Source organism: Nycticebus coucang, chromosome 5 (assembly GCF_027406575.1).
Source record: "Nycticebus coucang isolate mNycCou1 chromosome 5, mNycCou1.pri, whole genome shotgun sequence".
Lineage (NCBI taxonomy): Eukaryota > Metazoa > Chordata > Mammalia > Primates > Lorisidae > Nycticebus > Nycticebus coucang.
This window is the reverse complement of record NC_069784.1, coordinates 16,500,515-16,526,286: the sequence shown is the minus strand read 5'-3', so window position 1 is coordinate 16,526,286 and position 25,772 is coordinate 16,500,515. Positions and strand designations below refer to the sequence as shown.

At 42.3% G+C, this 25,772-nt stretch overlaps 1 protein-coding gene across 3 annotated transcripts in view; it reads left to right on the top strand.

Annotated features, from left to right (window-relative positions):
* The window catches only part of LPAR3 (lysophosphatidic acid receptor 3), an 85,327-nt gene that overhangs the window by 8,385 nt on the left and 51,170 nt on the right, over nt 1-25,772 (top strand). For all 3 annotated transcript variants that reach the window (XM_053592761.1, XM_053592759.1, XM_053592758.1), the window contains exon 2: nt 19,184-19,940. In XM_053592761.1, the coding sequence (XP_053448736.1) occupies nt 19,205-19,940 (736 nt within the window). In that variant the 5' untranslated portion in view covers nt 19,184-19,204. The remainder of the gene's footprint in view (nt 1-19,183; nt 19,941-25,772) is intronic.

Below are 25,772 nucleotides of genomic sequence, written 5' to 3'. Positions count from 1 at the left end.
CTTATCTGCATGGGTTGTTGACGGATCCCATTACGTTATTATGTAGGTGGAAGAGGTTGTACCCTGTGAAAGGCCATATAAATGCTGGGATTAAAGAGTTGGGGAGCCCAGATGGGGGCCAGCCCACGCAGGCTCTCTTGGCACTGCTGTTTGTGGCTGATAGGATTTCCATGTGGGTGTCTTGAGTGTTAAGTGGGCATTGCTGCAGCCTCTCCACATCCCTCCCTCCAAACAGCTGATGTCATACTAGACATCCAGGAGGAAATTGTACCAAAGGTTGAGAAACTTCTCTGTGGGGAATACAAGAGGGTGATAAATTTCAGGACTGAGACTGCCTAATACTGCGTGGTCAAAGGCAGAGTTCCACAGAAGCTTTAATTCCCTCTTAGGATTGCCCATGTTGTCTGCTCATCTCTGTTCTTGGTGGACAAAGAGATAGCCACCCCCTGCCGCCCCCCACATAGTCAGCAGGAAAGTGGTGATGGCAATATCGGGTGTTGAATTGAGCACCCCCATACCATCCTCACTCCCCTGAGCCTTCTTGACAGCTACGTTTCACTCTTCAGAGCCCTGAACTGGCTCAAGGCATTGCTTTAAACAATTAAGCTAGTTATTTAATTCAGTCTGAAAGATGTTTGTTGTTCTCTGCCTGACCTGGCAAGTCAGGAGAGTAGAACCCGTTGAGATGGAGGTGCTGACCTCCTGGGTTGTACACCTGTTCTTCATCACCTTCATCACCCCCCAGGCCTGTGTCCCCTCTGTTCCACTCCCCTCTTCTCTTCCTTGCCTGGCCTCTGCAGCATGTGACTTCTAGCTTCCTGTCTGGCTGCCTCTCGTCTTGAACTCCTTCCTTGCCCATGACCCCTGACGCTGCCTTTCTCATTGTTTCCTCACCTCAGATGTGAATTATTTGTACCTCTCAGGCTGAGCCAGACTGAGTTTCATTCTGGGAGGTAATACACCCAGTACAGCCTGTCCCACTCCTTCCCAAGGAGGTTAATCAGCCCCCTAATTACTCACCACCAAGTCCCATGTCTTCATTGTTCCATGGGACACTAGGCTGGAGCTTCCACTAGCCCTGGCCTTGACTTAGCCATGTGCAGTCTCATGGGTGTTATAATGGGATGGCTTGGCTGGTGACAGGGCTGGGGTTGGAGGGCATATTATATAGCCCCCTTCCTAAGCCTGCCAGTTTACCCAAAGGCCATCCAAACAAACATTTCAGAGGCCCTCAAACTTTTTAAATGGGGCCAGTTCACTGTCCCTCAGACTGTTGGAGGGCCAGACTATAGTTTTAAAAAAGCTATGAACAAATTCCTATGCACACTGCACATATCTTATTTTTAAGTAAAAAAACAAAACGGGAATACAAAACAAATACAATCACACTGCCTCATGTGGCCCGCGGGCCGTAGTTTGAGGACCCCTGATAAATGAAAGTAGTGTACTTGCCTTGTAAATGAAGCTTTAAGGCAAGCCCCTGGTCACTCTATAAGCCAGGCTGTTTCAAAGCCCATCCACTGTAGGAATTCTGGAGCTGTCCCCAAACAGATTCAGACCACTCTACAGTGAGCCAGTCAGCAGCATTCACTTCCTAAGGAGAGCTGGAAATACAAAGTTAAGGCTCAGAGTCACTGGTACTGTCTAGTTATTGAAGACAAAGCGCGGGACCAGATATGGAGTCTATTAGGAGAACATCAGTGAACTGTGGAGGGGGAGAGGATTCTCCCTGGCTGCTCTGGATTCTGAGCTTCCTAAGGGACTTTCACATCTTTACACATGTTTATCTCTGTCTTTGTCTTGTGTATTATGATCATTAAGGACATGTTAACTGGACAGGGATGAGAAGAATCAGTGGTTGGGTAAAATCTGCTATAACAGAACCAGTGGAACTTGTCCATTTCAAGTATGTAGCTTGCTACTTGTGCAAATTCCAGGAACACCCAACAGTGTGAAATGAAAAGGAGTAGCAAGATTAAATTTCCATGGATTCTGACCAGGTAATTACTAGTCTTTCTCAGTTCATTTCCACCCTAGTTTCTTATAATCAGATAATGAGATCTGTGGCCTATTTCAACTGATAGACTATTTTGTGGGATAAAAAAAAAAATGCCTTAGGGAAAGGTGCTAATTTCCATTGTTCATCAGGGTAGATGGAAACTTGAGTTTCTTCTCTTTTGAGCATTCTCTGAAACACGCAAACTGACCAGTCATTTCAATTTCCCATCATGTAGTTAGAGTTTTATTCTAATATTTTCATTTGATTACATGGACTTTCCCCCCATACACTCATGTCAGAAACTCTAAGGAGAGATGCTCTTACAAATTTTTATTTATATTTACCACAATCAGATCGTATTTCTTCTAGAATCAGTAAATTTTTGCAAAAGGCATTAATGTTATTATGGAGAGAAAATATGCCTTTTCAGTTTCTCAATGGGAGCTGGGGCAGGAGGAGGAGACTTTCCTACCGAAAAGAGGCTCCAGTGGTCATTGTGGTTAAAAGAGGCCTGGGCCAGGGGAGTGAGAGCTGGCCAGAGTGAATCAGTCTTCCATTTTTAATTTTCTTCTCTGTGAAGAGGAGAATGCTACATTGCCCACCCTGGGATCAAGTGGGGAAAGAGATGTGAACTCCCTTAGATCTTTTTTCAGTGATATATCAATGAATGTATTGTGATTCTAAGATCCTGACGCAGTGGTCAAGAGGAAGTATAAGATAGTTAGGAAGTTAAACAACAAGTTTTCCACCCAGCTGACTAACCCCTCTCTCCTGATTATACATATTCAGCCAGTACTAAATGTTTTCAGTGGTAGTGAAAATTATCAGCTAGTGGCTCAGAACAGATGGTTGTGGAGAGAAGGCTTTGGCTTTGGGCTTGTTGTTCTGGTGACCCACCCATTCTGAGGGAGGGGATCCCTCCTTTGGTCTCCCCTTCTCAATAACCTCTGCTGGGGACCCCCTCTTCCCTCACCTCTGAAGTTTACTGGACTTTCACTGACTCCTCTAGAGCCGGGAGTGGACTAGGGAACTTTACACTTGCCCTGTTAGTCACTTTTTCCCAATAACCTGACAGGTTAGATCTTGTCTCACAACAAAAGAAAATAAGACTCAATTTCTTAGGTCTCATTTGAATAATAGTAATTAAGTTAGAACTCTGTCTCAGACACTGATCTAAGCATCTTATTTGAATCTCCCAGCAACCTTAAGAAGAAGTTAACCATGATTATCCCATTTTGTGGATAAGGAAATTAACTAACTTGTTGGTAAGCAAGGCTGACTGGGCCCAGAGGCCAGGCTCATTTGCAAGTGGATATCCAATTTTCCCAACTCCAATTGTTGAAAAGCTGTTTTTTGTCCCATTGTGCATTCTCGCATCCTTGTTGAAGATCAGTTGATCATATTTGCATAGATTTATTTCTGGGCTCTGTATTCTGTTCCATTGGTCTAGGTGTCTGTCTTTATGCCAGCACCATACTATTTTAATGACTGTATCTTTAAAATATGTTCTGAAATAAGGAAGTGGGAACCCGCTAGCTTTGTTCTTCTTTCTCATGATTGTTTTGGCTATTTAGGGTCCTTGCTGATTCCATAGGAATTTTGGGAATTTTTTTTTCTATTTATGTAAAAAATGCCCTTGAGATTTTTATAGGGCTTGCATTGAATCTGTAGATCACTTTGGGTAGAATGGATAATTTAACATTAAGTCTTATGATCCATGAGCATGAGATAGCTTTCCATTTATTTGTGTCTTTTTGAATTTCTTTTATGGGTGTTTTATAGTTTTCAGTGTACAAATCTTTTCCTTCCTTATGTAATTTCATTTCTTAGAGTTTTATTCTTTTTGATGCTATTGTAAATGTAATTGTTTTCTCAATTTCTTGTTTTGGATTGTTTATTGTGAGTGCATAGAAATGCATCTGATTTTTTGCATATATATTTTATATCCTGCAACTTTACTGAATTAGTTTATTTGTTCTAACAGGTTTTTTGTGTAGTCTTTGGTGATTTCTATGCAGAAGATGCTTTCATCTGTGAACAGAGATAACTTTACTTCTCGAATCTGGATGCCTTTTATATATTTTTCTTGTCTGATTGCTATGGCTGGGACTTCCAGTACTGTGTTGAATAGAAGTGGCAAGAGTGGGCATATTGCCACAGTCCTCATCTTGGAGGAGAGGCTTTCACTTTTTCTCTGTTGAGTGTGATATTAGCTGTGAGGGCCACACCACTCTTCTCTCCTGCTTATCTGCTAGTATTTGAACCCAGAATCAGAATCCTGTGTTCTATCTCCTTCCTCTTCCCCTTTTACCTTCTGGCCTCCCTGCTTTGTTTCAAGCAGCAGTGGAGTGGGGGGAGTGCCAGTGTCTGAAGCTTAGTCACTGTGGCACTGAGCTCATACTAAGGCAGGGGAAATTCCTTCCTGGTCTTTAGTTATTTTAATGTAGTTTCAAGGTGACTTTGTCATCCTTCCATGTTAAATTGAAGTAGTAAAGCATGAACAGTTAATCTCACAGAATGCCAATGGTATGTTTCCCTGAGTGTTTTAGAAATTTTGAGTCATCTAACCTTCTGGTGCTATCAACCATTTGTTGAGTAATTCGTATGTACCGTGCTACAATATGTTAGAAGTATTGCTTTCATTTAAACATTTCCATAGTCCTACATGGCCATCATTATGATTATGCCATTTTAAGAGAAGAAAGGAAAGGTTCTGGCCATATCAGTGGTGTGCCAGGTGAAAGCCAGATCAGCTGAAAGGGATGTGCCTGTATCTGACCCAGGCCCTGCTGATGCCAATGCCCCTCCCCTTCCCTCACCACCTTGCCCCTACTGGACATCACAGAGTGCAGTGCTCTCCCTGAAGGGTGTCGGTCACCCCAGAACTCCATGGGTCTTTCTCTCCCTTCTCTGGCCTTTTCAAAAAATACCCACATTAAAATGTCCTTTCCTTTCTTTGTTCCGACTGATAAATAGCCAGTGTCTGATGGAAAAGTAGCCATAAGAAAACCACAATAAAAACTCCATTCAGAAGAATTGGAAACACTCAGTATTCACAGAGCATAAAGATGATGAAGCCCTGCCAGGCAGGAGTTATGAAGACCCCCACCTGCCAGTGGAGGGGCTGGTACCTGCTGCTTCTGTTTCTGGGGCCTCCCAGAGGCCTTGCCTTTGTCCCCAGAGAAGTCCTTCCTTGTTTTTTTATCCTCTGTGGTCATCTGAAGTGGGTAGTAGAATGTGTGTGCTCCTTCGGGGAGAAACAAACATGGCCCTTTTCAGGCCATGTGGTGGCTTCCCTGGCAATACAGTCCCTTAAAAACTTTAAGACTGTGGTCTGTTTGCTGCTAGTCAGTTCCACACTCCAGTTACCACGTCCGAATTCCATTCTGGATCAAGTTCTCAAGCATGCCTGTTTCCTGGCTTGGCCTGTCTCTCTTCTTTTCTTTAGCAGTGTTCATTCTGGGGTCCTCTGAAATGTGGACTTGGGTGGGAGACTCACCCTTGCTCTGATTGTTGCTGCAGGGCGAACACCCTTCCTTCCACTGTGGCAGCTCATCCAGAGGCTTTTGGAAGGCTGTGCCATATATATTTTCTTCTTAAGGGTTACAGGACCACTGAACATTTCTGATCCTCCAAGGCCTTTAGTTTCAGGATGCTGCCATTCCTTTCCACCTTTGCTTACAAAGTATAAACAATTCTTGCCTGAGCTCATCTCTTTCTTGTAATACGTATCTTGCAAAGAGCTGCTAGGAGCAGCCAACATATGCTCATGTTCTAGTTATTTCCAACTCCTTCACCTACAGCATGCTTCTTAGTCAAAGAGGCCCCAAAATACAGTGACTGGAAGGAAACAGAAATCTGTCTTTTTCTCGTGTCCACAGTGCTGAAATCAGGTTCAGGTTCAATGGGCTCCTCTCATCTTCTTTCTCTGCCGTTCACTAGGGTGGTGCTTCTCAGACTCCCTGTGGTTAAAGGCGGGTTTTCTTTATTTCCATTAAAGAAATTATTTCTTCTTTTCTGTCAAAACCCACTGCTTCTGGTGTACACTGTGTTCAAAGACAAGTCCGCTGATCATGCACTCACATCACAGAAATGTAAACATTTCTTTAGTATTTGTTCTCGATTTCTGAGCTTATTTTCTTTTTGATGGAAACTAGTTCAGAGAGTTGGATCGCATGCCTGTTTGTGGTCCAGCTTACATGTAGGAAATTAGCATGGAGGGGTGTCCGCACAGAGCCTTCGCACTGACTGTCATGGGTGCACTTCCTTTCCCTTTCCCTTGGCCTTGCTTGCTGGGAGGAGGCTGGGAAATGGAGCTGCCAGCTGAGCTACAAGTCTGTTACTCTGTGAGAAAAGGAGGACCCTGTCTAGCAGTCAGTGCTACAGAACACCCAGCTAAGTTACAATACAAAGGGGTAAGAGGAGTCGCAGGCAATGTTTAATTGGGGAAAATGAGTTGGAACAGCTGTGGGTTCACTGTCACACCAGGTGGAATAGTACTTCTTAGAATGGCATCTGAGGTCCTGTTGGTCCTTTAATGCAACCTGAGGGTTAGAGAATGTCAACAATGGAGAGTTTAAGTCAGAAGAGGCTGAGGACATTCTCAGGGAAAAGTGCAGAAACCAAATACCCAGGTTTGGAGCTGAGTCAGAATTCACGAGGCTGTGTCCAGAGGGCTGGTCAGGAGCAGGTACAAAGGCAGGAAGCACCGTAGTAGGCAGGACCCAGCAAGTCATTAGGAAAGTGGCTCCTGTTTTTTTTGAGACAGAGTCTCCTTTGTCACCCTTGGTAGAATGCCGTGGTGTCATAGCTCACAGCAACCTCAAACTCCTGGGCTTAAGCGATTCTCTTGCCTCAGCCTCCCAAGTAGCCGCCACAATGCCTGGCTATTTTTTGTTGCAGTTGTCATTGTTGTTTAGCTGGCCCAGGCCGGGTTCGAACCTGCCAGCCTCGGTGTATGTGGCTGGTGCTGTAGCCCCTGTGCTCTGGGTGCTGAGCCAAAAGTGGCTCCTTCAGTCTACCCTGAGCCCAAGCAAGCAAAGCGCCAGAGAGGGAGAACAAAAGGTCCTGCACAGTGTAGGGTTAGGCTTTCCAAGTCCAAACCCCCCTGCCAACTTGCTAATGCTGCAATACAAACAGCTGGTGAAGCCTGAAGTCATCATCATCTTAACTCTCTGTCGAAAGTTTTGTGTTTAAGTTTGAAACTTTATTCCTTATTGAGGCCCCATCATCTCCAACAGCTGAACTGAGGGAGGCTGAGAGTTGCAGAGACCATACGTGGTGACTTTCTTCTTGTTTTCGCCAAGGCATGTTGGAGGTTCGACATGCAAGTGGGAGCTCCGCGTGAGAGTGAAAGCTTGAGAGCATTAGAGCTTGTGGCAATTATTTGAGAATCATTCATATAGAGAAAAGAATTTAAGCCATAGTGTCTTGGGTGAAAGAGAATTTATAGGGAAGAGAATAGAGGACTGAAAACCAAGTCTAGGAGTGTCTACGCTTCAAGGCTGGTAAAAGAACAAAATACAGGCTGCTGAGGACAGTGAGAAATGAACCCAGGTGAGTTGAGATGCAGGGGCGGTGGGAGGGGAGTGTCAAGGAGGGAGTAACTATTAACAACTTCCAAGTAAAACCAAAGAAACTGAGGACTGCAAAGAGAGGTCTTGAGAATTATTCAATCAAATTGAACACATTAAAAAAATTATGTTTACTACAAGTTAGATTCTGTGTTCTGGTTCAAAAATCATGGAGACATAAGGGTATCAATGCACTTCCAACAAGGTTAGAAGTGAGATTAAGACAAATAAGTATTTAATAATAGTATGTTGAATGCCATACAGAGGTACAAGTATTTCTCAGCCAATTTTTTATAAAGGATAGCCTATACTTTCTTTCTCCAACTCTATCACCCAAGTACTATTGAATACAATGTGATCAAGTATTCATATCCTCCATTTCCAACCAACTAACTGAAACTAACCCACTTGCTAACACATGAATTAACATTAGTTACGCATCGACTACATGCCACTAGACTCGTGCAAAAACATGAGTAAGAAACTGTTCTTGCCCTTAAAAAGCTCATGGTCTGGTGGTAAAAGCTGACACATGGTAGAGAATGCTTATCTAGTGTAGTATCACAGTATTCCCCCCAAACCACCAGTGCTAACTATGAATCTAGTTATTAGAAAGCTTCTGCAGGAGAATCAATGTACACATGTGTAGGTGACTCCCGCATGGAGGTTTTTCCAGGTTCTTGGTGACTGTTGGGAGAAAAGAATTTCAGGATGTACCATGTAAGCCAAGCAAGCAGCTTTTTATTGACAGATTGAAAGTGAAAGTACACTCTCTCTCCAGTAAGAGAGTGAGCCCACTTCAAAACAGCAGCTTTTCCAGGAAGTGGTTTTTAGTCCTTCAAGGTCTTACTAGTTGAGGGGAAGCCTGTTCAAGGCTAAGGGGTTAGCTTTTATTAAGAATTTGTGTAGTAATTCCTAGAATTGGGTTCCTTCTCATTTTCATACTCTATGTGGTTGTTTTGGAACTGTCATGGTGATTTTAAGGGTGGAGAAATTTTAAAACCTCAAGGTAAATGATGTTATACTCAGCCAAAGTTCATGTAAGGTGACAGAGATAGCTGACAAGCCGGTTGAAGCTGGTTCTTCCTGCAGTTATCAGCATGTCCCCATAATTAGCTTGTGCCCGAGCATTGCTTATTTTAATGCCCGTCCTCACTCTGCAAGCCCCTGCATCCAGTCTCTGCTCTGTCTCCTACGCTAACACGGGGGTGAAAGTTTCAATTGTGTAGGTTGCAAAGGTTTCAAAGTTGAGGGTTTCCTCTGAGCTTTCCCAAGTATTCAGATTGGAAGGGGGAGGTTAAAATGGCTAAACTGTGATGAGGCTGGTGGTAGGATAGGAAGAGCTTATCCTGAGGAGCCCCTAGTCAGTGCTCTGAGTCCCCATGCCTGTTTGTCTACTTAGGGACTATGGCTTACGACCCCAGGATATAAAGATCATCTGCCATTGTAGACGTCGTAGCAGTTCCACCAAGGCTGCAGGCAGTAGCACTTTGTGAGAGCAACACGTATCCAGCATCCCCTTGGAAATGCCCAGTCACTGGCAATACCACTGTGGAGGGTGGACTGGTGCACACCCAGATGTAGCTCTTGTCGCCACATCTGCACTGCTTTGGCCTCGCATGGGGCTGCAGTGTTCCTGGGCTCAGGATGTCGTCACCCCTTGCCCGCCTCCAGGGACTAAGAAAATTCTACTGCTTTCTTCTCTGTGATGTCCAACTTCAAACCTGGCTACTCCTTAGAATTAACACTTAAGTTCATGTTGCGTACCTTCCATGGTATACAAGGTCAGGAGCACAGACAGAGTTGGAAATGAGTCTGGATTACATTGAAGCACATTTCTGAGGTAGACTCCAGTATGCAGGACATATTGGAATACAGGGCTGTCATCTTTGTATTATATGATTCCTATAACCTTGGGTAAATCACTCACTTATTGAATCACTGTGTGTGGAGAAACTTACTAGGGTTTTTGAGGGGACACTGGGGACATCAAAAGAATTGTGACATTGGTCCATGCTCTTAGGATCATGAGTCATTTCTCTTTCCTTCATTGATGGCTGTTATATTTATAACTAGTAAATGTTATATGTACTAGGTAATTCTAAAATATTTAAGAGAAATCCATAACATATCATATATAACTTCTCAAATAACAGTTTTTATTGTATTACAATGTCTTTTCAAGACATCTGCAAAGTTCCACAGGAAGTAGTGATAGAGGCAATCTGGTAACTGGGGTTGGGGGATACTATTATTTATCGAGTGAAGGAGCGTTCATAGAAACCAACAAGATGTGGTGCAGCATGCTTGAACTAGAAATAGAAGAGCAGTTAACACCCTCCAACCCGAAGGCCCAGGAGAGGAGAAGTGGAGGCTACCTGTATGAAGAGGGCTGCCTGACAGGGCTAACCCAGCCACCCACAGCAAGCCAGAGGGAAGGGAGAAGGAGAAAGCAAGGCAGCAGTCCCTAGGGGCCAGCCCTGCAGGATACAGGGCAAGTGGGAAGGTTAGGAAGGGACGCTGGTAGGGGCAGCTGACCAGGCCCAGCATTTAAATGCCTTTTATATCCTTTTACACAAGCTGGCCATCCTCACTACCAGACAGGTGTGGAGTGGGAGAAGAAGGCAGGGAGGATGTGAAGGGGCTTGTCTAGCAGGAACAGGGCTCTTCATTGGCATCTCTGAAGCCATGATTAGAAGAACTGTTTCCCACCACAGCTGCGTGCTTTTAAAATATTATTTTCCTTTCTACATAGAGCGTGAGGATTCAGTCAGTGAATTCCCTGGGCAGGCGTGACTTCCAGAAACAAAAAGGCCTCGCTGCAGACCTGTCTCTGATAATGGGATTGTTGGAACAAATCATGTAGAGCCAGGGACTCTTGAATATCCTCCCTAGGACTAGAGGCAGGAGACAGGCCACAAAATGGAGAAGCAAGGGAACGCAGTAACATGGGGAATTAGGACACACGGTTTGGACAAGAACTTTGTCGTGAATTATTTTACAACGCAAAGAAATAGAATTTTCTTCTAACGAGAAATTGTCTTAGTCCAATTTTTTTGCTGCCATAACAGAATGCCACAGACCGAGTAATTTATAAAGAAAATATATTTATCTCTCATAGCTCTGGAGGGTGGGAGTTCCAAGAGCATGGTGCTGGCATCTGGCAAGGGTCATCCCATGGTAGAAGGGCAGAAGGGTGGAAGGTGGACGCGTGCACACAGGCCAGAGAGAGGAAATATGGCCAAATTTATCGTCTGTATAAGGAACCTTCTCCTGCAATAGCTAATCCAGCCCCATGAGAACAGCATTAATTCATTAATCTGCTTGTTAAGATTCCCGCCCACTCAAAACTGTTGCATTACGTTTCCAACACAGTGAACTTGGGGGGACACATTCAAACCATGGCAGAAGTCACATGGTGGAAGCAAACACATTGAAATTTCTCAAAATATATATTTACAGATGACACAGTTCTTTCAGATCTGAATGTCCACACTTTAAATGTCAACATTCTTGAGTCCTTCAAATGGTAAAGTTGCTGAAATGTTATCACACAATGGTCTAAAGATTATTTACTATATAATAGAACATAGGGAGTTCTATATAACTATACATAATATTTTAAGCATTTTGATTAATATCTTTACTTTTATGAAGGTCAAAGGACAAAACGTATCTGTTTTCTTAGTGACCTAATGAGTTAGATAACTTAGCTTAAAATTTTCTAATAGACACAGCAAAAACAATGAAAGGTTTACATTATGTTTGAATAAACTAAGGGAATTTGCTGGTCACGTTAAATCCACATGCCACCTCTTTAGCCCAGTATGTTTTCACATTTGCTTTCCTGTTTAATCAAGAGCTTTAAGACAGTCATCAGGAACATCTGGGGAACAATATCTTTGATTATAGTTGTTTATTAAACAAGTCCTGGGGCAGAAGCCGTGTGTATATCCACGGCCTTCTATAAATCCTGTTTGATGGGGAAGAGAGGGCAGTAGGTGAGCCCTTGGCATGCTATGGGCTGTCCTCCCTGCCTAAAGGGTTCATAAACTTACGCTGACAAAATAACCTGTTTATTCTGAAGCTCAGGCCGCAGTCCCCCCTGCACGTCACCATCCCTGAGCTGACGGTGACAGAGTCACTTCACTTTCATGTTTGTGTTACGCATTTTCCCAGCACACTCTCTGGATGCCTGTCTCCCTCTGCGTGGCTGCCCCCCTGGGAACCAACCCTCCAGGGTGCATCACATAGACTTTGTTGTTAGGTGAAGAACAGAAGATCTAGATGAGAACAATTTTCGATGCTGGAGTTTCAGATTCACTCCTAGGAGACGAAGTAACCAAACTTTAGCAAAGCCTTCTGAGTAGAGATTATCTGCAGTGTTAAAATAGGGAAGCAGCGTTGTGAGGCTTCTAGGATGCTATCACAGACCATATTCGTTTAAGTTCACGTGAGCAAGAGTGAGGGAGAGAGCAAGCTACCTGAGCAAGCTGCTCCTCTGTGTAGCAAGATGAAAGTAACTGCTTATGAAACACAGGGGCTTTATTTATTTTAAAATCACTTCAGTGTAGTAGAATAAATAACACCATCTTCTATTTAAAATCATTTTTCATGTTTATTTGTAGAGCCGTTTTATAGTTACAGAAAAATGGAGCAGATAGTGTAGAGAGTTCTTACATTATGCCCTTTCCCACACACAGGACCCACTATTATGAAATCTTACATTCGTGTGGTAGGTGTATTAGAATTAATGAACTCATGTGGACATATTTTTAGTATTAACTAAAATTCACCCCTTATTCGGCTTTGCTTAGTTTTTCCCAGTGTTTTTTTTTTTGTGTGTGTGTTCCAGGATCCCATTCAAGGTATACATTATATTCAATTGTTATGCCTCTCTAGGGTCCTCTTGGCTGTGACAGTTTCTCCGATTTTCCTTTTTGATGATCTTGACAGGTTTGAGGAGTACCGGTCAGGAATTTTGTAGTATGTTCCCCAACTGTGGTTTGTCTGGTATTTTTTTCATGATTAGCCTGGGGTGTTGGGTTTGGGGACAGAAGTGCACAGGGTAAAGTGTGATCATTTCAGGATTACAGACCAGCAACGTGGCTGATCACTGCTAATATTGACTGTGAGCATCTGGCTGAAGGTCAAGTTTCTCCCCCTTCCCAATACTGTACTCTTTGGGAGGAAGTTCTGTGTGTGGTCCACACACAAGAACTAGGAGTGACGTTCCTCCTCCTGTAGGCTGGACTGTCTATCTGATTTACTTGGGATTCTTATACCCAGGAGATCTGTCTCATCTTTCCCATTTATTATTTGATTCGGTCATTTATTATGTCAGTATGGACTCTGGCATATTTGTTTTATACTCTGGGTTATAATCCCACATTGCTTTATTTTGTTGCTTGAATTGTTCTAGCTTTGACCCTTGGGTCCCCTCTCTTTTTGAGTTTTATTCAGAGAGGAGTCCTAGTGTCTGGTGTCCTTGCTATGATGGGACTGTCCTTCAGACCACCCTGACTTGTCAGCTCTTCTCGGGTGGCAAGCACTCCTCTGTACCACTCTCAGGCAGGACTGGGATCCAGCGGTACTCAGGAAAATGAAAGAATGATGAGACCCAAATTAGAGAGGATACGGTAGAATAACGCAATCATGCTCCATTTGGGTAGAAGGTTGGGGGCCTGTGAGTGTACGCGCACAAGGAGAATTCAAATAATTCCACATTTTGCAAGCAGTTACTGAGGCCTGCATGTGCTGGCATTGTTGCAGGCACTGGGGATACACATGGCACCCCAGCCTTCCTGCCTCCTTCCTAAACATACTTTCTAATTGGTGAGACAATCACAATCCCAAGGAGATGGTGTCCAGAAGTGAGAAATGCTGTAAGAAAAATAAAGCAGTGTAAATGGTTTAAGTGTGGCAGGGGTGTGGGGTGCTCTTTAGAAAGCAGCAGGGAAGAAATCTCTGAGGAAGAGACATGTGAGCCGGAGTGATCCCGGGAGACCCGGGGAAGAGCCTCTGGGCAGAGGGGAGAGCAAGTGCAAAGGCCTTGAAACTAATGGCCAACATGAACCGCAGAGATTATATGTGGATTTAAATCTTCCATGCAATCCTGATATTTCCATTAACATGAATTGTTAAAAATAATTCAATGAACAAACATGATTGCTTATGCAGGATGAGTCACTAGGGTACCAACTAACCTTACATCCAACTACCTCCCATCTGGATGGGGTTTCAGAGAGGAGAGGACTGTTCTACATTTGTGAACCACAGAGAAAGATAATACGCCCAGAGTCAACTGACCTTGTCTTTGATGCACCATGTCTCTTCCCAGGAGGAAGAAGAGTATTACTGAAATCCATCTAAAAGGCCAGGCAGCAACTTGTCTCCTAAGATGGAGCTAGAAATAAAAGCTGCTTGAGTGGTTTTCAAATGTCTTAATTTTCATAATTGTTTCCACGTTCTGGGCTGGCTGGACATTTTTTCAGAGAAGCAAGTTTGGGAGTCTAAATGAAAGTCTTGCTCGTGAAGTTTTCATTTGGATTCCACATATAGACTTTCTAAACCATCATTTTATGAAGTCCTAAATTACTGAAGTTTGAAGTTGTGGTAATCACTCCAAAGTTTAGCATCTTTTGTTTCTGGGTCAAAACTATCAAATCCTCTAAACTCTGAGTATAAAAACAAGCAAACAAACAAAAAACAGAAGTTTAGCAACAATAACCTGGTCCTGAAATTGACCACACCATTTTCTACTTACCATAAACGTTGAATACTTATTTCCAGAAAACAAGTGTCTTTTCTACCCTTCTTAGAGCTACTTAAGAAGAAAAAAAAAAAAAAAAGACAGACAGACCAAAGGTTATTTAGAACGCCCCCAATTTTTTATAGTATGGTTCAGACAGAATATGATTTGATCAGCCTATTCTATTTCGGCAACTCTATGGTTGTTGTAAATATAACGATAGCTCTTGGTTCTGGCGGGTGCTTTATGTGCCCATGGAGAGAAAACATAACATTTCAGATAAGCATTTGGGCTATGAAGTGAGGCTGCCTAAATAGAATCCAGGATCTCCCACTTCCTAGCTATGTGTCCTCAGGCAAGAGGGCTTCAGTTTTCTCATCTGTAAAATGGGTGTAATGATAGTATTTATATCACTTTTGGGAGAATTAAGTGAGATAATCCACATGAGATGTTTAACACAGCACCTGGCACAGAGTAAGCTTGCAAATGTTAGTAATTAGGTATAGTAATAATAAGGTGGAAATAATATGTAACCTATCTTAGAACACATAGTTAATAAGTGACAGAGCTCTCTAGTTGTCATATTTAGTGGCTGACATATATGTAAGTCGCCAGAGGCATTTAGCTGAACTTTTTCATTTTGGAGGAGGAAAAGATAGTGTAGGTCAGAGATCCGTTCATTACATAAATGCTGATGTTATAGAAGGGAGCATAATAGGTGAGTCCTGGCTCTGCCAGAGTGGAATGGTCTGGGGGTGGGAGAGAGACTTAGGTAAATACATAAGTATAAAAGAAAATACTGGGTAACAAATGAGCTACTGAGTGGCTCTGATGAGATTAACACAGGGGTCTCTGACAACAGAGCAGCTGGGCTACTTTGAAATTGGGGAGACGTTTAGGTTAGGACTGGAATAACGTATTAATTTATTGAAAATAAATACTGTAAGAAAAATAAAGCAGTGAAATGGCTTAAATGTGGCAGGGGTGTCAAGGGGGACAAACAGTCCCTCGGGTGGTCAACATCATAGAATCATGTTTTAAGGCTTAAAAGAAGGCAAGGGTTGAGAAATCAGTCATTTGTTATAAACTTGCTAAAGTTTTGGGTGGTTTTCAGCTAAGAAAAGATGCTGATTTTTAGTTAATAAGTACTGGGGACTATCAGCAAATTTGGTACCATAGGGCAGAGGAGAAAAAAATCAAAAGTACTAACTCAAATTCATAAAACTCTGAGTTACTCATTTTTGGAGCTCTGAGATGATGCCATTAGGAAGCGTCTGGTAGGCAAATTGGTGAAAGATATGTGAATAGTTATGTTCAGATGTGGACAGGGTTCAGCAAGTGAAGCTTCAGGAATGCTAATCATTGAGACTTTCCCTTAGAACATTAATTTTGATTTTTCAGAACGATAATTAGCTGTAGAATAAAGACTACATTAGGTAGAATGTGTGCTCCTAAGAATTTGTAAGATAGTGTTTAAAGGTTTATTTATTTACTCATTTTAGGAAATATGCAATGCAGAAAAAAGCTGGAAAGAACTTGTTTTAAATGACCCACAGTTCTACCATTGTTAATTAACTATTTACATTTTGGGAGTTTTTTCTCATCTTTTTTCTGTATCTTTTAAAGGTGGTCAATATTTGTGTGTATATAATTATAGGAGAACCTCCGTAGTTGACCACCTGTCTACATTGACTGTCTCCTTAAGTTCACCCAGTTTTCATAAACCGGACATATAATACATGTACCTATCGGTACAGTAGGCCTAGCTCCTTATGTTGACCACCTTTGTATGTCAACTTACAAAGGTTCAACTGTACTTGTTATTAAAACAATGACTTGAGCTTTTTCTTATAAGTGTATTGTCCCAATTTCATAGTGAACATGATTTCCATTTTCTGCATAATATTACATATATTTTTTAAATCAATTCCCTACATAAACATTTTTGTCCTCCTTACGTGTTTCTCCCCAAAATAGAATCTGGGGCTGGAGGTGGAGAGCTGCTTAGAGAAAGTTCTGGCTAATCATAGTTCTTCTGTGACAGCTCAACTTCGTAAAATAAAACTGCTTTGCAGTCTCAGGACAATTTTTGCTAAAACATGTCCAAAAATATGCCATTTTGATTTTCCGGGGGGAAAATTGAATTTGAAGATTTTTAAAGTAAAAATCATGGAGGCTTTATTTCGTGATGTAATTACAAATTCAAACAAATATTAAGAATGAAAACTAAAATTTTAAGATGCCTTTCAGAATAAAATTAGGAAAAGTTTAACATTTATGGTATCTTAATTCTAATATCTTTGTGATATATTAATCTTGATGTTTCTAATATGTTTGTTAACAATAATATAACTTATAATTAGAAATGTCTTTCTTTTAGATATCTGGAGCAGGTAATAAAATAAAATACATAAATTATTTTTAATTAGTGAAAGCACAGATAATAATTGTATTATTAAAATCTTTCATGTGGTATCTTAGAAGGTTCCAGATGCCATGAGAAAAATGCCTTAGACTAGGTGATTTACAAATAACAGAAATTTACTGCTCACAGTTCTGGAGGCTGGGAAGTTCAAGATCAAAGCACCAGTAGATTTGGTTTCTGTGTGAGGGCAGAAGGGGGCAAATACTGTGTCCTTGCATGGTAGAATGGCCCCCAAAAGGCTCACACATTCCCCTAGGCCTCTGTTATATGGACAGTAATCCCATTCATTTCCAAAAGACCCAACCTGTTAATACCATCACAATGGGGGTGAAGTTTCAATGTGAATTTTGGAGGGACATAAACATTTAAACCAAAGCATGTAGTTCTTAGATCGTTTGTCCTGAGTTTCTATATGCTTTCAACATGGTCGAAAGCTATATTTTTCTCTTTGTATATTTAAATTGTATTTTGTTAAATTAGTACCTTCTATCTAACTCTCAATTTCTGCTTGTGAAATTAAAATATACTCTCTCTCAAGCACAGCTTAACAAGAAGATGTATCAGAAACCTTTAAATAAATTTATATCCTTAACCTTAATTTGAAGACTATGGGCCATTCCTAAAAAATAATTGGGAAGTCTATAAAGAACACACAAGAATGTAGCCTTGCTTATAAAAGTGAAATTCTGGAAAGACTCTTAATGTCCAGCATTTAGGATTAGCTAAGTAGAGTATGGTATGTTCATATAATGGACTATTATAAGGTTATTAATGTTATCATAGTATTTGTAATGTTAATTTGGCAAAACTTATGATATTGTACAGATACATGATATAGTGGCCTGTTGTATGAAGTTATTTGATATTTACAGTTAAATGTTGGCGACTGTCTGCCAAAGAGGATAATTTTTGTTTAGTCATTATTAAAATTGAGTCCCCTTTCTTTGTAATTGAAAGGCCGTGGAACCATTTTTCTCTTGAGACTGCTCCCAGTTTGTTTATTTTAAGCATATAAAATGTCATTTACCTCCCATTTGCTAGGGCAGAGAGGCAATATTTAATTCATTTAGAAGTATCATTATACCATTAAAATATAAATTAAAAAGAAGATTGTCTGAGATCCATTTCTATTTTGTACTACTTAAAATCATTATCTGGTTTGCTTATCCTGTTTTGGATGTAATATTGGATTTCAGAATTTTCAGGAACTTTAAGAAGCTGGGGATTTCTACTAAGCTTTTGCTATCAGAGCTTTGCTATTCCCACCAGCAGGCTGCTCAGCTCCCGAGCGTACTGGATCTCTGATCTCCAGGGAATAAGTACAGCCTCATTCTTTCTAAGGGGCCCACAATCATTCTACCTAGAAGACTTGGCCCTGAAACCCATCTCCTTTGGTAGGATGGCGCCAGACTGCTGTGAGGCAGAACACTTGTTTTTCCCCCACTGAGCACAGGTAGATGAGCATCCTTAGAATCCCTACCCAGCTCACTTTTCCTTGGTGAGAGTCCCTCACTTTGGGGGGCAAGAGATCTTTGAATGAGAGGGTTAGTATCTTCCCTGTCTGCAGGATATTTCAGTGTAAGGTCTACTTTCAGACATACGTTGTGAGGACTTGTCTTCGCTTGGTAGTTATGTTGTAACACCCACGTTAGGGGGGACATCTGCCCAAACTCCAAATTTCAGTTTTGCCCAGGGAGGCCTGATCCTCCACCATCTGCCATGTTGAAGAGTTGGTACGGTTTGGACTAGAAGACTATAAGGAAGAAGTGAACAAAAAGGTAAGGAAGCGGTGTTAACCCCAGTCCCATCCCTACACCATGGGCTTCATAAATGAATATTCTAATTGTAGCTTGAAACCGGAAGATGGCAAAAGGAGAATCAGAAGTGGTGGAAAATTGATCTCTTGGGGAAACCATTTGATTATGTAGGGAGTAATCCAACCCCCATTATCTTGGCAAGAATGTGCTTGGAATCACCAACCTGCCCTTGATTAATGAATATAACCTATAAGTAAGAAATGAACTGGAAATCCGGAGAGAGCGTTAACATACGGTGTTGTAATTATTACCAACACGGAGTGGATCTGCAGGGCAGCACCTTTGGCCTGTGGATGCCTCCTTGCTCATTCATTCATTCCGCAGGCACCTGTCATGAGTCAGACAGGGCAGGTGGATCCTGGGGTTATTATGAGCATGGTATGATGAGAAAAACAGACACAGACCCTCCTTCACTGAGCTTGCACCCCACCCGGGAAACAGATGATTAAAATGTGAGCTAAATGGTGTGGTAGGAGGACAGAGCAAGTGACGTTTATACTGAGACCTGAAGGACCTAATGGAGCTAGCCAGGAGAAGGGGTTTGGCAGTAGCAAGTGGTGGTTTAGTGACTGATTTTACAAAGACTGATATTTGTTTCTTCTTTCAATTTCTTTCTAGGATGTTTGGTTCTTCTCCACGATGAATGAGTGTCACTATGACAAGCAGATGGACTTTTTTTATAATAGGAGCAACACCGACACTGCCGATGAGTGGACAGGAACGAAGCTCGTGATTGTTTTGTGTGTTGGGACGTTTTTCTGCCTGTTTATTTTTTTTTCCAATTCTCTAGTCATCGCAGCAGTGATCAAAAACAGAAAGTTTCACTTCCCGTTCTACTACCTGTTGGCTAACTTAGCTGCCGCAGACTTCTTTGCTGGAATAGCCTATGTATTCCTGATGTTTAACACAGGCCCAGTTTCCAAAACTTTGTCTGTCAACCGCTGGTTCCTCCGCCAGGGACTCCTGGACAGTAGCTTGACCGCCTCCCTGACCAATTTGCTGGTGATCGCAGTGGAGAGGCACATGTCCATCATGAGGATGCGGGTCCACAGCAACCTGACCAAGAAGAGGGTGACGCTGCTCATTCTGCTGATCTGGGCCATCGCCATCTTTATGGGGGCAGTCCCCACGCTGGGCTGGAATTGCCTCTGCAACATCTCAGCCTGCTCTTCCCTGGCCCCCATTTACAGCAGGAGTTACCTCGTTTTCTGGACCGTGTCCAACCTCGTGGCCTTCTTCATCATGGTGGTGGTATACCTGCGTATTTACATGTATGTCAAGAGGAAAACCAATGTCCTGTCTCCACACACGAGTGGGTCCATCAGCCGCCGGAGGGCACCCATGAAGCTGATGAAGACAGTGATGACTGTCTTAGGTAAGAGGAACCCAGTGAACCATTAGTCCCATTCATTCAGCAAATCTTTATGGAGCACTGCTGTGTACCAGGCACTGGCTAGCAGTAGGAGGCAGCAGGGATCAAGAACGGATATAAATCCCCACCCACTTGGGGCTTTGATTCTAACAGGGAAAGATGAAACTAAGTATTCTAATGGAGATAAATAAAATAAGTAAAATTTATAAAATAGATGCGTCTTCTGTGGAAGAATCAGGGAAAGGAGATAAGGACTGCCACGAAGGCATAGTTGGCAATTTTGAAAAGCATAGTGAGGGACACCCAAAAGTGACTTCTGAGCAGAGAAGTGAAGGGTGGGGGAGCAAACACTGTGGGTGTCTCAGGGAGGGAGCTACGGCTGGAAGCTGTGGAGAGCACAGCAGGGGCCGCGTGGCAGAGTGGAGATGAGGCCAAATTGCTGATGGGCTGGGGCAGGCCGTGTACTGATAAGGACTTTGGCTTTTCTTAGTGAAATGACAAGCTACAAGAAGGTTTCAAACAAGGGGATGACATGATCAGACTTAGATCTTGACAATCTCTTTCTGGCCGCTCTTTGCTGGAGTGACAGAATGGCAAAAGTCGTAAAATTATTTAAGAAGGTATCTCAGTACTCAGGGGTGATAATAGTAGCCAGAGGACAGCTGGAGGTGACAGTCAGATCCTGGATATTTTTGAAAGGTTTTGCTGATGGGTATAGTGTAGGGGCAGGGAGAGGTTGGGAAGACGACAGAGAAGGTTTGGGGAGAAGGTCAGGAGTTGGACCAGCTAAATTTAGGTGGAGTGCTTGTTCTGTTAAGTGGGCAGGTGGATGTTTGAGTTAGGAATTCAGAATTTAGGTCTGAGCTGGAGATATGATTTGAGAGTCACCCTGGGGAAGAAATGGTATTGTAAATCACAAGAGTGCAGGAGCTTGCCCTGCAGCCTGCAGCATTTGAAAGCAAACTTGGATGTAAATGAGAAGAGAAAGGAGCAGTGAGCCTCAGGGCGCTCCAGTGGAGGAAGGAGGAAGTCACGGAGCAACAAGCAAAGGAGCCCCAGAGGGAGTAGCCAGGAAAGCTAGGAGGCTGTGCTGGCCCGGGAGCCGGGAGAAGAGAGTGGGCAAAGGGAGGGAGTGCTGGCTGGGTAGATGCTCCTGACAGGTGGAGTGAGACCAGGTCCCACTGCCTTTACCAAAGTGGTTTTTTGCTGACTCTTGAGAAGATCAAGTCTGGTATAACTGAGAGCCTGATTAGAGTAAAATAAGGAGAGAAAGGGAGAAGAGGCTTTAGGACAACAAGTTTGGACAGCTCAGAAGATTTCTACTTAGCACCAGGAACCCTGTGCCAAGAAGACACTGTGTGATGTGGTCGATTTTCCCTTAGCTTTTTTTTCCCCTGTGGTAGGTGACCTGTTGTCCCCCAATTCCAGTCCTGGGTTACAGGTAGAATTCATGAAATTCTTGGGCAAACAAGAACTTTCATGGGTCTCCAGCCCTCGTCTCTGGAGGCAGAGAGGCCTTTTCTCACCATGAGTGGCTATAGCTATGGGCGCTATATGAGAGAAGTTCAGGAGTACATTCCTGTCACGTCCCAGGAAGAAGGGGATATGGAATGAAGGTTGCACAACAGTTCTTAGGGGATTATTAGAGAATGTGTGGTGTGTGTGGAACCAGCACATTGCCTAGAGATCTTGAAACTGCTGGTAGGATCTGGAGGTCAGCAGATACCTGGTATGATTATTTAAAAAATTTCAAACTGAAGGCTTATTTAACAAATATCTATGTAATGCTTAATATATGCAAAGCGTTGTCCCAAGTGTTTTTGTAAATATTAACTTATTTGATCCTCCTGTCAATCCTGCGAAGGAGGAACTGCTATTATCCCTGCTTACCGGGCAAAGAAACTTAGCAGTGTCTAAGCAAGATACCCACAGTCACACAGCGCTTACCCAAGACTCTCTGTGCAGTTTGCCTCCAGCGTCCATGTGTTCAATACATTGCTCTGCAGCTAATTTTGATTTATTTGGACTTTTTACTGGTCTTCTTTTTGTCCTATCTTCTGCTGCGACCACCTCATTGGTTTAACACTTTGACAAGACAGTGGCAAGAACAAGAAGGGAAGGGTTCATATCAATCAGTATTTCTACTCTTGAAAGGATAGAGAGGATATTGATGTTTTATGCTAGAGAGTTGAGGTTTGGTGTTTCTAGGTAGTGTCTGTGAGCTGCACCACTTTCCTGGCATAACTTGTAGGCATCACCATGTGCTTGGTTATGTGTCTTAAGAAATTACCTGCTTGTTTAAAGAGAAAACTTTCTTTTTTCATCGTATTATTTATGTTACACATGAGATAGAAAAGGTTTCTGTTGTCCTGGATGGAGAGAACAGGACTCTCTGTGAGATAGCCATGGTCACTAGCTTTAGTTTTGTGTGTAATTTAAAGGGTTTAAAATAAAGGAGCTGTGTGGTTTTGGCAGATGTGGTGTTAGGCAAAAGAAAAACAGGAATAAATAATGAAATTGCAAAGTAGGGTAAGAGAAGTGGCAGGATGGAGAGGAGACGACATTGAGGAATTGGTTAATGGAAGGAAACAGTTTGGTGTCTGGCTCCTGGGGAAGTTCCTCAGTGGCCAGACAGAGGGATCTGGGGAGATAGGAAGTTCAGGGATAGGGGAAATGAAACTGAAAATCCAGGGGGTGTGAGGTTTTTACAACTTCTAGCTCCTGATTTCTCTTGGTAACAGGATATTTGAGGTTTTCCCCCAACTCTTTCATTTTCTACAAGGATGAGGTGAAGCACATTAGCTCACCTTTTCTTGGTTCGATTCCCTCATCTGACATGAATAGATCATCTTTAAGTTCTTCCCAAGTTATGAAGTTCAATGACCCTATTATGGCAGTAAGTAACCAAAGGTAGGGATGAATAACAGAGAAGTGTGTGTGTGTGTAGAGAGAGAGAGAGACAGAGAGAGAAGAGACAGAGTCCTAAAATATAGCACCAACATCTTGCATGTAGAGCTATATTATAGGACATTCTCCCAGGGAGAGAGAGAGAGAGTCTTACAAGGCAACAGCCAGACAGTTCTGTAGATTTTGACCGTGCCTGGAAGCTTTCATCAGAGCACCTGCCATTGGAGCCATATCCAGTATTTTCCTAAATAAAAAGCTCCCAGTTGCTTTATCTAATGAATGCAAGAATTCAGTTGCCTAAAACAGGCGTCTCCCAAATGATAGTGTATCAGAGAAATCAGCAGCGCTGGTGTCCACTCTCATGCCGAGTCTGTGGAAAAAAACAGAGCACTACTCACTTCTCTAATGATGACATGATTTAAGTATCTTCATGATAAAATGCTAAGCCTTTCTATTTACTCTTTGATACATACCATGTAGGAAAAGATCATTTAAGATTATATCCTAAAGTTTCTTACTTGCTGCTTTTAAACATCACAAAGCCAACCAATAAATGCATATTAACTGCCTATTAAACAGTGTCTCAGATGCAAATGGTTGCATGAATTCAGTGAGTTTAACCTCATTTCAGAGGGGAAAGGATGGACAGTGGTTATGGAGTTTGGGGAGAGGGCTGGGATGGAATCTGGAAGGATAGGTGGAATTTGTGTGGATAAGAGAAGAAGACATTCTAAGGGGGAGAAACACCTCAGACCTGTGATGGTGGAAACATTTAAACTCATCCAGTAGCTCAAAGAAGGCCCCATGGAGCACAGATACTTGTGGTACAGTGGGAAGTAGCTCAACTGTGCACCAAAAATTTTAGTTGGCTATCCTCTTGGGAAAGAGAGAGGTAGACCAGATGACCTTTGTATTCCTTTCTAGCTTCAGGATTTGTATTGCACACAGAAGCTCACAGAGCTGGATGGGGAGCAGACTCTGTCCTGGAGGGTATAGGTGGTGGTGATGACGGTGGTGTGAGTTTCAAATGTGTGCATGATTGAAAGGCATTGGGCATCGAGTTCCCATTTCGGCAGCCCTGAGGCAGAATGAATGCTTGCTCCCTTCTGGGTTATGACGTGTGATGGGGCCCTTTATGTGAAACAAGTCGCGTATTGATTTTTCTCAGTGAAGAGACATTGGAGACGTATGATCCAGCTTTCTGAAAGGTACCAGGGCCCTGCCCAAGAGTTTTGAAATCCTACTTGTCAAGAAAGCCTAACCGGGTACAGTAACCAAACACACAAGAAACCCTCCGTGGAAAGCTCTCATTTACTGTCAGACAATACACCACATGCACTGTGCACACAGACATTGTGTTGTTTCCGAGAAAAATGGGCTGGACTTTCTTCTATTTTGCAATGTCTAAAAATACAAAAGAAAAGAAAAGGTGAAGGGATTTGCAAGCCATACTTTTGAAGTCTTCCATGAACCTTCCTTTCTCCAGGGGATGCTTTTCAAACTGTGAGTTGTGACCCACTACTGAGATTGTCACCTTTTTTTAAACAACATAACATTTTATTTATTTATTTTTATTATTGTTAAATCATAGCTGTGTACATTAGTGCAATCAAGGGGTACAATGTGCTGGTTTCATACACAATCTGAAATATTCTCATCAAACTGTTCAATGTAGCCTTCGTGGCATTTTCTTAGTTATTGTATGTAGACATTTGTATTCTGCATTTAGTAAGTTTCGCCTGTACCCATTCTAAGATGCACCCTAGGTGTGGACCCACCCATTACCTTCCTCCTCCCTCCCCTCCCCCCTGCCTTCCCCTTCCTTGGCCCTTTCCTCATAGTCTTGTGCCATAGTTGGGTTATAGCCTTCATGTGAAAGCTATAATTTAGCTTCATAGTAGGGCTGAGTACATTGAATACTTTTTCTTCCATTCCTGAGATACTTTACTAAGAAGAATATGTTCCAGCTCCATCCATGTAAACATGAAAGAGGTAAAGTCTCCATCTTTCTTTAAGGCTGCATAATATTCTATGACATACATGTACCACAATTTGCTAGTCCATTTGTGGGTCGATGGGCACTTGGGCTTCTTCCATGACTTAGTAATTATGAATTGGGCTGCAATAAACATTCTGGTACAGATGTCTTTGTTATATTGTGATTTTGGGTCTTCTGGGTATAAACCTAGGATTATAGGATCGAATGGCAGGTCTATTTTTAGGTCTCTAAGTATTCTCCAAACATCCTTCCAGAAGAAACGTATTAGTGTGCATTCCCACCAGCAGGGTAGAAGTGTGCCCTTTTCTCCACATCCACGCCAACATCTGTGGTTTGGGTATTTTGTTATGTGGGCTATTCTTACTGGGATTAGGTGATATCTCAAAGTAATTTCAATTTGCATTTCTTTGATGATTAAGGATGATGAGCTTTTTTTCATGTGTTTGTAGATCGTGCATCTGTCTTCTTTAGAGAAGTTTCTCTTTAAGTCCCTTGCCCACCCTGAGATGGGATCACATGTTCTTTTCTTGCTAATACATTGGAGTTCTCTGTGAATTCTGGTTATTAGACCTTTATCGGAGTTATAAGCTGCAAATATTTTCTCCCATTCTGAGGGCTATCTGCTTGCTTTACTTACTATGTTCTTGGATGTGCAGAAGCTTTTTAGTTTGATCAGGTCCCAGTAGTGTATTTTTGATACTGCTTCAATTGCCTGGGGAGTCCTCTTCATAAAATATTCACCCAGGCCGATTCCTTCAAGAGTTTTCCCTGCACTTTCTTCAAGTATTTTTATAGTTTCATGTCTTAAGTTTAAATCTTTTATCCAGTAAGAGTCTATCTTAGTTAATGGTGAAAGGTGCGGGTCCAGTTTCAGTCTTCTACAGGTTGCCAGCCAGTTCACCCAGCACCGTTTGTTACATAGGGAATCT